Source organism: Vulpes lagopus, chromosome X, assembly GCF_018345385.1.
Source record: "Vulpes lagopus strain Blue_001 chromosome X, ASM1834538v1, whole genome shotgun sequence".
NCBI classification, from domain to species: domain Eukaryota; kingdom Metazoa; phylum Chordata; class Mammalia; order Carnivora; family Canidae; genus Vulpes; species Vulpes lagopus.
In genome coordinates this window covers 95,773,992-95,786,024 of record NC_054848.1, presented here as the reverse complement: position 1 = coordinate 95,786,024, position 12,033 = coordinate 95,773,992, and the positions used below count along the sequence as shown (strand labels likewise).

Below are 12,033 nucleotides of genomic sequence, written 5' to 3'. Positions count from 1 at the left end.
TGTCTGCTTAATCTTTCTAGAAGTAGAGAATAATTCACAGGTACATATGTTTTTGTTTGGATAGTTTATGTGTGTATGTGTGTGTGTGCATTTGTTTTTGTTTTCAAATAAATAAGCACTTCAATTTTAAGGAGGCAAGAGCCAAGGTTTGGGCAAAGCAAACTTGCCCAAGGACATGGAGGTAAATCAGCATAGACTGTGAACTAGAGGAAAGGTCTCTTGGCAAGGAGTGTAGGATTTTCTCCCCTACACTTGCCTTAAACTGCTTCAGTATTATCATGAATTCATCTTCTCTGTCTTAAATCATAAGCCACGTGGACTTTCTTTTTTAGTTCAAACCTAGATTATTTTCTATAGCTATTGTAGTTCTTCAAATCCTCTTTTTGGAAACTGCCTTAATATTACAGTTACTTGACTGAAAAAAGGAACAATAAAAAACACAGCATTAGCCATCCTTTGTTACTGTCCATTTATCTTTATCTGGAAGATTTCTGCAACAAGACATGATTGGCAATACTATAGTAAATATAATAAATGTTATATGAAGGGAGTGGTGAGATATCCATAATTAAGTCTGATTTCCTATCATGGCATTCTATCATTGAAAAAGTGTTTTACAGAAATATTTCTTTTAATGCAGGGAATTGCTTACATCTCTCTTCTGTGGATTTTAGTTGCTTTGAATATTATGGAGCATCATATTGTCCTTTATCCACTTTTATGTTATAATAGTAATAATTTATCATTATCTTACTTTTACATAGTATTTTATGCTTTTTGAATGCTTTCAAGTCCATTATCTCAAAGACATCATTATGCTTACAGGAGAAGTAAGGTACAATCATCTAGTGCAGAATGAACTGAAATCTAAGTGTGTTATGCTCCAAAGCAAGAGTAATGTCAGATACCACATCAAGTGATGGACAGAATTGGCTTATAGGAGAGGTAGTCTTGCTTTGTCAGAGATATGGAAGGTGTTGTCAGCAGAGATGGATAGGGTCCATTACAGGCTGTCTTACAAAAGGAAACCAAGAGGCATCCTAGATGGAACCAGAAATCCTAAATGTAGACTTCAAGTAGAATCAGCAGCTGAAGTGGACGGGCAAATGTGGAGGGTTCAGGCATGGTACTGTTCAAATTTCACTGAACAACCTTCCTCTGCTGTTACCTTTTCCAAAAGCCATCTCAAAGACACCACCAGATTTCTGACACTGTTTGTGACTCCGAACAAGATAGTTAACCTTTCGGCTCTTTACTTTTCTTCAGTTACATTTTAGGAGTCTTTTTTTTTTTGAGGATGAATAATGTATTATAGTAAAGACACTGTTGAATGTTAAATGGTAAGATACGGCTTTGCAGAAATACATGCAGTGATTTTGTTTAAGGTAATATTAAAATTGGTTTACAAATTCGGGGTGCATATCAACTGGTGATGCAGAGTTTTTTTTTTCTCAGAAGTCTACTAGATAGTGAAAAGAAGTCATCCATACGTTTAGCTAGAGGAAATTTATAAAAAAGAAATACAAATGGATATAGTTGAGTCCCAGAGGAAGGAAAGTGTACAAAAATCACCGATTTTTTAACTTGCACATTATTTTGGTTGTTCATTTGGTGAAACTGTCTTATATTTTTCCTCCTCAGCTTTGACCTTGTAGCCATTGGTGGTATTTCTGTCATCTTGATCTTTGACCGATCACCTTTCCTGTCTGAGAAGAGAACACTCTGGTTGCCTTGGAATCAGTTCATTGTGGTAGAGAAAGTAACCATGCAAAGAGTGGTATCAGACCCACCATCTTGCGACATCTCCAACTTTATCAGCCCAAACCCTATTGTGCTTCCTTCACCACTCACATCATTTGGAGGGTCCTGTCCAGACAGAGGAACTATTGTTCCTGAGCTGCAGGTGGGTACATTGGCCTTTGACTGTATAAAATCATAGTATGGCGGGGCTGGTCAACAATGTATAATGGCTGGAATCCCTTTCCTAGTACTTCTGCCAGCCCTATAATGGGCTGCCCTTCATTTATCAAGAGAAGCCTTCAAATGTAATCTCTATGGCACACGTTTGCAAGGTGATTGGCCAAGGCTATAGGGTGCTATCTATAGCCATAGAACAAAGCAAGATGAACTAGCTGTCATGAGAATTAAACCCCAAACCTTGACCTAATGAACACTGTGCTCTAAAGAACAAAGCTTGCTAGCTAGCTCAATAGTGATAACAGTATAATCAATGAGGTGGGACGTTTGTGGTTCTGAAATTAAAGCTCCTTAAGAAATCTAGTTTTCTCCCATTGTCTAGTTTGTATCCATTGTCATTGTTCTTAGAAGTCATGACAATGCCTCTTGTTTAGCTGTGTTTGGTAAAGGCAATTTTCAAGCATATGGGTTTTGTTTAAAGCTTTGCTTTTGAGTGTTCAAGCTTTATAGTCAGAGGAAGATGTATTTTTGAACCTTGGTATTTTATAGTCCCTAAAAAATTTTTTGAGACTCCAACATGTTCATTTCAGTACTAAGCCATTCAAACGTCTATAGTATAATTTTCCCATCACATTATACATTTTAATGATAGGTAAGTGTAGAATTCACCAAAATGGACCCCAGTCACACACATCAAGATTTCAAGAAGTATACTCAAGAGGAACTAAATGGACACTCCAAGACTGAGTTGGTTTTTCTTCCACCACAACATTCCCAGCAGCTGTTAGTAATAACCAGAGGATACCACTGGTGAAAGACTCACAAAAAATAGTGCTCTACAGGAAAAGGAGTCCCCAATGAGTTGCCCCTCCTGTCTTTTCCATTCTTTTTCCTTAGAAATGAGCAAAAAACAAGACCATGCTTATTGAATGGGTACACCAGTCTCTGTATACTTGTCACTAAGAAGCGCAAGTCTTTTTCAGGGCAAAAGTTTTCAAACTGATCTAGGACTGCGTGTTTCCGTAGAGAAATGAAATATTAAGGTGGTAAGTGTCCCACTGTCCTTCACTATTGTATTTCTACCACCATCTAAGGAGACAAAGCCATTGGACAGCTCTGGTGTCAAACAGCTAATGTAGAGGAAGAAAAATCAGGCAGAGTAGACAAAAGCAATTTGTGTCCCCAGAAAAAGAATGACCAGAAATCTTGGACAATATGAGATACCATGTGGTTAACAACCAGTTCTACTACATGCACTCACTTGGGAAAGGGCGAAACAATATGGTTCTGAGCTAAAAATGAGTGGCGGAACAAAAATATCCACACCATTCATGTCACCTTAAAAGTATTGACTAGGCTCTTTCTTCAGCTGGGTTTTGAAAGTTGAAAGTTATGGAACACAAGATTCAGTTTTAGTGACCACTTTTGCTTAACTCCATCTGTGCTAATAAACAAATAAGTGATAGCAGTTAAAGAAGCCAAGTGGTAGCTTCATTCTGGGATTCACATTTAGTATAAAATGTGCACAGGAGTTAATGGGAGTTATTTACTTCTCAGTCACAGGTGCCAACTTAGAAAAACCTGTTCTGAGCTATTGGTACATCAAAGCACAGAGAAATATGTAAGCAAAATTTGATTAAAAAAATTGACCCTCGAGGTCACTCCAAAGGTCCAAAGAAGACAAGTTTGATGGCATCAGTAAAGATTAATTCTAGGGAAACCATAATCTCTGTCATAAAACATCACCTCGCTGAGCCTGGAGTCCTTCCTCTTAGAGAGCCTGTCCTGAATAAGGATTACAGCAATGGTTTTATGATATATGACTTAACACACCAAACAAGATTTTGTGTATGTGTATATAAGAAAAAGACCTCTCAATGGAGCCCATAGCACTGAAATGCTTGACATTCAGTAGTGTGATCTTTTCCAACTCCTACTAAGCAATTTTTGGAACACTGTTAAAAAACTAAAATTGTTCTTTTCGCTGTCTTTCCTGGCAGGGAAAAAATGAGCACAATCCTCAAGGTTGGTTGGATGTCTTGTCCTCATGCAGCTTCAGTGCAAAATTCGAAACCTATGGTCACACAACCTCACAAAGATTCTTGCCTTGGCATCCACAGGATCCCTTTAACCTCTCTCCTTTGGTGTGTTTCTAAGACAAGAAAGTATGCAATAGCCTTATCTACCTGTGACCACCTATCGAGCCACCTGGGCTTTTCTGTCTTTCAGGTGGTACAAGAGGAGATCCCCATTCCTTCCAGCTTTGTGAGGCTGAGTTACCTGAGCAGCCGCACCCCTGGATATAAAACCTTGCTCCGGATCCTTCTGACACACTCAACCATTCCTATAGGAATGATAAAAGTACACCTCACGGTAGCTGTGGAAGGGCGACTCACACAGAAGTGGTTTCCTGCTGCAGTTAATCTCATCTACACGTTTGCTTGGAACAAGACCGACATCTATGGACAGAAGGTTTGGGGCCTGGCGGAGGCTTTGGGTATGTTGAACTAATTCTGTGTAAATAGCAGCATTATGTTCACAAAACAGAAAATACTGGTTGCATATTAATTTGTATGTGGAAACATTATGTATGGCAAAATAACGGTTTTCTTTTATTTAAAGGATCAAAAGCCTTTTTTCACTCAAACCACTATCCTTGGACCTACTTAGTGTTCCCTTTTGACACATTTTTGCTTCAAAGCTAGTTTAGTTCTCCTTTCAGGATGGCTGCGTACCAGTGGCATCACACACTCTGACTTGTAACTGTCTCCAGCGCTGAATATTGCCTTCTAACTGTGACCTTTGGTGTGGCGTTCTTTTGGTCATGTTTTTGGGTTTGACATTTAGACTGTCATTTCCACTTAGAAACTACAAAATTTTAACTTATAGGCATCTCCACTTATTATCTCTTCTGTCTAAGATAGTTAGACTCCATTAACTTGTTACTTCAGTAGGTTAAATGCAAAAAGAAATCATCTCACCTTCCTTGTCCTTTTAATTTTCTTTTATTTCAAGACTTTAAAACCTAGGATCTTCCAGATAGTACGGACCTTTAGAAGTCCTCTGGGCCTACAGTTTTCAGATATTTAATTCTGTCAGACAAATGACATTTAAAAAAATTAGACTGAAACAGATTTGCCAACTTTTTATTTTGCCAAGTAAGAATATCTTAAAAAGAAAGAAGAAAAAAACCTACTACAATCTACTACTCACTGCTACCATAATTTTGTCAAGGAGGGGGTATCTTAACATCAAAAAAAAGAATATTCTGTCTTTTAAAAATGACAGTAAGCAATCTAATACTGATGCTTAGAGAGAGAGACAGACAGACAGACAGACAGCAAGGTCTTTTTTTCTCTCACCTTGTAGAAGACAGTGAAAACTTCCTAAGGGACCTGACACAGGTCGGTGGAGCCACAGTTGGGAGCCATTGATTCTTGTGCCTTCAGGCAATATCTCATGGAAAACACCCTTGGACAGATGAGAAGACTATTTTTAAACTTCTCCAGAGGAGATGTTTTCATATCCTCCCTTGGAAGTGTCTATCATGGAATAATTCCCATATAACTGACATTTACTTTTAGACTGTGGTGTGTCAATTTCCTCTCTTTCTTTCCAGAGGAAAACTAATAGAGGTGGGAGAAAAAGACCAGTAACTCTTCTTTGCCCAAGAGATTCTCATATATTTAAATAATTAATTCATCTCTGTTGGACTTTATTAGAATGCAAGAACCATAGAATGGTTCAGATGTCCTCAGTTAGTGAGGAGTTATTGTAAAGACATGGGGAAGTAAGAAAGATCAGGAAAAGGCATCAGCAAACTGCAGCCTTCCTGAAGATACCTTATGGTTCTAGAAAGCCTGAACCTGCTTTGTCAACTTAGCAACAGCTCTTGTTGTCCTCTCTGCAGCAAGAGGCCACTGCCTCCCTCCGTGGTGACTTGGCTCTACTGATGCCAGAATTCCTCACGTCTCCTCTGACATTAACTACCCTCCCTTTCTCTTGGCTTTTCAAACCCCACAGTCTGGTGACTTGCTTTGTATCTTGCATCCAGATTACTCTTAGAGAGAATATCAGATTGTGTCAGCTATAGAGTAAACACCCTAAACAGAGCTCTACCATTGAGCTGACTACCATCAAGGTTGTTGGCCAGCCTATGGACTCCTACTTGACCCGTTTCAGTGAGTATAGTGGTTAAGAGAACAGCTCTGGAGCCAGACTCCCTTCCTGGATTCACATCATCACTCATCTACTTACTATGAAACATTGGGTCCATTAGTTAATCCCCAGCAGCCATAGTTTCTCCATCTATAAAATGGGTATCATAAAGAGAATGCTACTCATAGCATTCATAGGTTATTATAATATGAGGATTAAACAGGATAAGTAATGTAAAATGCTTCACACATGGTAAGCACTCAACAGACGTTCAGCACTGGTATCATCTTGGCATTTCTGCTGGTGACCAGTGTATTGGGATCACAAGGTATAAAGCATGGAGGCTGCCCAGGTATTTGTTGTCTCAGCTTCTTTTAGTAGGGAACTGGGTGTAACAGGCAAGCACTCAGGGACGTCTGGGTGGCTCAGTGTTTGAGCATCTGCCTTTGCCTCAGGTCATGATTCTGGGGTCCTGGGATCGAGTCCCATATCAGGCTCCCCACAGGGAGCCTGCTTCTCCCTCTGCCTATGTCTCTGCCTCTCTCTGTTTGTCTCTCATGAATGAATAAATAAAATCTTTAAAAAAAAGACAGACAAGCACTCAGTTATTCTCCATTTCCCTCCTTGCCACACACACACACACACACACACACACACACACACACACATACAATCTCTTCTCTGCCCTTCTCTGTGCTATGAGAGATGGGATTCTAGGGACCTCATTGCCTAGACTCCTTTACTCTCTGGCTTCCTATTTGATGAGGTCAATGTATGACACCATCTAGAGACTGCAGGGTGGAAGGAGAAGGAAGTCAGAGTATTTACCCCTCTCCCTGCCTCATTGCAGGTCTAGCAACAACTACATTAGAAGATGGTGGCTCCTATCCTGGAGATCCTCTTCTACGTCCCCAAGCTGTCTGGTCTTCTGTATCATCATTCCCTCCCTTTGCCCCTGCAAACCCAGGAGGCTGCTCACTGTTGCCAGTCCCTGAGTGGGTCACCATCCTTCATCGATTCCCTTAACTCTGCTCGTACTGTTGTAAATAGCCCCTTCAACTGACTTTATGCATGAACACTTGAGTGTGATGTGTGTTTCCTGCCATGACCTTGACTGGTGAATACTCAAACCTCTCTCCAGGATGTTTTCTCCAGAATATTAGCCTAACACCTTTGCTGCCCTGGGATAAATCAAGATCCTCTAACTTTTCTCCATAGGTCTTTGTTTTCCAATTCCCTATTACCCTTCCTAGAACCCCTGTGGGGTCATTGCCTTTTTTGTTCATTTGTTTTTACTTTTTTCTTAAGTTATGACACTTAGCAGTTTACCCAGTACTCTCATGAAGAGCTCACCGAGACAATGTCTAGGAGCCATTTCTTGCCAGGGTTCACATAAATGCAGTGCAACCTTACTTTTTTAAATAATGGCCTCATTGGGACATAATTCACATACCACAAAGTTCACCCATTTAAAGTGTACAACTGAGTGATTTTTTGTATTTTTACAGCGTTGTACAACTATTACCAGTATCAGATTCTGGAACATTTTCATCATCACCCTACAAAGTAGCACCCCCGCACACACCAGCAGTCACTCACCACTCCTCCCTCCCTGATGACCACCAATCTACTTTCTGGGTCTACCTCTTCTGAGTATTTCAAACAAATAGAATCATACAATATGTAGTCTTTTATGTCTGGCTTCTTTCTCTTGGCATAATGTTTCCAGAGCTCATCCATGCCATACATGTGTCAGTGCTTCATCCCTTTCTATGACTGGATAATATTCCATTGCATAGACACCACATTTTGTTTATTCGTTCATCAACTGATGGACATTTGGGCTGTTTTACACCTTTTGGATATTATGAGGAGTGCTGCTATGAACATTCACATACAAACATTTTGAATATCTGTTTTCAGTTCTTGGGGAAATATACCTAGGAGTAGAACAGTTGGATCCTATGGGAATTCTGTGTTTGACTTGTTGAGAAACCACCAAACTGTTTTCCACAGTGTCTGCACCATTTTATCAACCTTACTTTATGCATAAAAGTGTTACTTCTCTTTCTTTTAAATACCTCCAGTGCTAAAGATTCTAAAATTTTCTTCCATATTGTAGTTAATCACTCTAAATGACTTAGCTTCTAATATGCCCATTGATTATTGAATAAACACAAAGAAAAACAAAGATTTTCTAGTATATACACAAGTGATGAAGCCCCCATTCCTACTTTTGCCTATAGGTATTGGTTTGCATTCTATTTCTACGATCATATTCCTTATCAAAACATCCTGAAGCCTTCTGACTATAAAATGGCCCTAATTAAAATGCTAAAATATATGCTGTTGGTTCATTTTTAAGGCTAATAACAGTAACAAAAGCAAACGAAAATTGATCTACTCAGATATATCCAAAGAGAGAGGAAACAAAAGTATTATTCATGGTATTTTATGTGCACTTAAAAGACATATTTTCTTAGGGTAGAGAAAGAATGCTGGCAAAGGTCTCAAGCAAAATAGTCAAAATAATTTCAAGCGTGGTGCCTAAGATGGAATATGGATTATTTGCCTTGCAGGGAATGTCCCTGATCATCATGGTTAAAGAGATTTTATTTACTACCTTGTCTGCATTTCCATATGCATGGAGACTAAGAGAATTTCTTGACAGTGGTAAAACATTAGAGCAGGTCGTAGAATGAAGTCAGAGATTCTAATTCTCTGCAGATGGACTGTGAGCATCTTAAAGAATACAAGAGACAATAAATAGTTCAAGTCATAAATGAGTGAAGACAAAGGGATCAAGTGTGTGACCACTGGTATGAGCTCATACCTTAGAGATGAGTGAATCTCACCAAAAATGAAGAAAATATTTAGTTGTACTCCTGCCCATATTTTATAATCTCTTAACTAATGCAAGAAAAAACAGACTACATTTTGCACCAGATAGTGACAATGGTGCTCTATATAACACTTCGCAGGTTTGCTTCAGATTTAGAGGTCCTAGGATGGCCCTCTGGTAGGAAGAATGATGACCACCAGCCACCAAAGATGTTCATCCCCAGAATCTGTGAATATATTATGTTATGTGGCAAAAGAGAATTAAGGTTGCTGATCAGCTGACTTTGAGATGGGATGATTATCCTGGACTATCCAGGTGGGCCCCATGTCACCACAAGTGTCCTTGAAAGTGGAAGATGGAGTCAGAAGGGGAGGCCAGAGTTAGAGGAAGGTATAACTATAGCAGAAAGGCACAGCAGGGTGAAATATTGCTGGCCTTGAAGATGAGGGAAGGGAACCAAGAAACAAGGTTGTTGGTGGCTGCTAGAAGCTGGAAAAGGCAAGAAGACGGAGTCTCCTTCGAGCCTCCAGGAGGAATGCAGCCTGCTAAGATGAGCTAAAACCTGATTTTAGCTCAGTGAGACCCATTTCAGACTTCTTTTTTTTTTTTTTTTTTTTTTTTTTCCATTTCAGACTTCTTAACCTCCTTAACAGCAAGATGACAAATCTGGCTCATTTGAAGCCTTTGCTTGTGGTAATTTGTTGCAATAATAGGAAACAAACCTTGACCAATACTCATACTGTCCCAGTTATAGCAAGAATTTTGGTAAAAACTATGACTAGAAAGTTCTCCCACTCTTCTTACTTTTCATGCCAGGTAAATATGAACCCCTGTTACACCCATTTCTGGGTGATAGAGAAAGAGGAGATCAGCTATTAAACAAGCTGAATTCGAAGTGATGGTGAATATCTAAATTGCAATGCCCACTTAGTTTGAAATGTGAACCTTGTTTCGCATGTAGCTCAGCTGTAGGGAATTGATGTCATCCCTAAGGGTCTCAAAAGAAGAATAGAGGGTTGAGGGGCAGCCACAGTGAGAAAGGAGTGCTTGAGATCCTAGAGTATCCCATCTTTTTTTTTTTTTTTTTTTTTGGAACTGCAACAGATTTCGCAAGTGGAAGGACAATACCAGAGTGAATAAATTACCAACAGAGATTGTGTGAACTACTTCTTTGGCGAAGTATCAATGGCAACTGATAAGATTGATTAATCCAAGTACAATATTGATCAAGTAGAAGAAGAGGAAAATCACCCCCAGGGTTGCAGTACAAAAACCAGAATCACTAGCTCATCCGGCTTAAAGATTTTGCTGTCTGATACACAGACAAGACTCCCCTGCTAAAAAAAACTCCATCTGTGCATTTGAAATAATTTGGCCCTAGTACTTGATTCTCTAGCTCTAAATGAGGTATGATGTGTGGAAATCATTGTATATTACTTAGCTTCTTTCCCAACTCTGCTGCTTGCAAAACAATGTAAAAAAAAATCATTGTTAAGTTCAGAGTCCTGTTAAAATTCTAGAGATGGCTTATTTAATTGGACAAACTGGCTTGTTCGGGGGCTCTGATCTGCATCCATTATATGAATTTTGTCAAAATAATTCCCCATGTCCGCCTGGGCCTGCATACATTATCAATATGTAATAATGCATTCTACCCAGTCTTCGTTTTAATTAAATTAAATCACAGCAGTTCGGAGTCCTGGAAGTTCAGGAAATCAGCCATTGCCTGTAGTAGCACTGCTATAAACAATTCTATTTTTTTTCAAGGTTATTGGCAACAACAATTGCATAATTATTTAGTACAGTAGTTTGGCAAGAAAGAGTGGTGTTGCAGGGAGAACTAGACTTCCTAAAGGTTCGCAGTGCATAGGAGTCTGTCTAAATTGTGTTTGAGAGAAACAAGGGAATATTAATAGTAATAGGTGCTAAGCTACGATTGCTTTGTGCACACAAAACATCGCCGAGAATGATGCTTCAGTGTTCATAAATTTCCCTTCAGTAAAACCTACGCAGGCTGGGCAGCCACAAAACTCGCAGCCACTGAATATTTTAATAATAAATGGGTAGTGCTTTACAGTTTGCAAAGTACTCTCATGTACATTATCTCATTTTAATCCTTATAACATTCCTGCCTGGTAGGCATAGGGCGGTGAATATGATCTTCATTTTACAGAGGGGGAAACTGAGGTTCAGAAAGAGCAAGTGACTTGCCTAAAGTCCTCTACAGAGTGAGAATTCAAATTCAGATCTCCGGGTCCTGAGTTCTGCATGCCTTTCACTGCTGCTTCTTTTCACTAAATTGACCAACCCACCTTACCGAGCACCCAATTCAACGCCCCAGTGGCTTTCTGTCAAAGAAGCTAGCAGAGATAATAATCTTTCATCATTTCTCTCCACTCATGAATTCATAATCGTTAACTGAGAGCAGGGCTGTTTTATCCATTCAGCTTTATAGGCGTAGCACCAAGGATATGAGTTTTTCAAGGGCCTGAGAAAATGTTTGCAATCTGAAAAATAAGTATATTGGCACCAAAATATGAAAAGAAAACCAGAAAATCAACGTTAATAAAAATTTAAATAAATGTCTACAAAATGAAGCATTATGTCAGCTCATCAACTACTTCTAGATTTTTACGCTTACATATGAACTATGTTTAATGCAGGGTATGAATTGTGGGTTATATCCATTTTAGTATGTTTGACAAGATGTGAGATAGAACCTCCAAAATGAGAGTGCCTAGAGCCTACCAGGGTTTTTAAATGACCCTGATATCCTGGTAAGCAAGTGGTCCATGCCCGTTTCAAACTACTGGTCACACCCATTAGTGTGTGACCAAAAATCCATTTGGGGAGTCAACCAGTATTTTTTTTAATGGAGTAGAATAGAATAGAGTGGAGTAGAACAAAAATGAATAGAATTAAAAATACCAGAATGTAAAGCTATTAAGAGAGTATTGTTTTGGAAAACTTGGTTTCAATTATACGTGTGTGTATGTGTATGTGTGTCTCTCCCCGTGTGTGTGCTGCATCACAAATGGCTTTCAGGCATAACAATCTGAAAGCCATTGGTAAGATGACATAGTCAAGAGACAGACAATTTAAATGGTTTTCCAGAC

The 12,033-nt window shown here is 39.2% G+C and overlaps 1 protein-coding gene across 9 annotated transcripts in view; it reads left to right on the top strand.

Moving 5' to 3' along the window:
• The window catches only part of TENM1 (teneurin transmembrane protein 1), an 802,950-nt gene that overhangs the window by 656,826 nt on the left and 134,091 nt on the right, over positions 1–12,033 (top strand). For all 9 annotated transcript variants that reach the window (XM_041741541.1, XM_041741545.1, XM_041741547.1 and 6 more), the window contains 2 exons: positions 1,642–1,903; positions 4,147–4,414. In XM_041741541.1, coding sequence (XP_041597475.1) covers positions 1,642–1,903; positions 4,147–4,414 — 530 coding nt within the window. The remainder of the gene's footprint in view (positions 1–1,641; positions 1,904–4,146; positions 4,415–12,033) is intronic.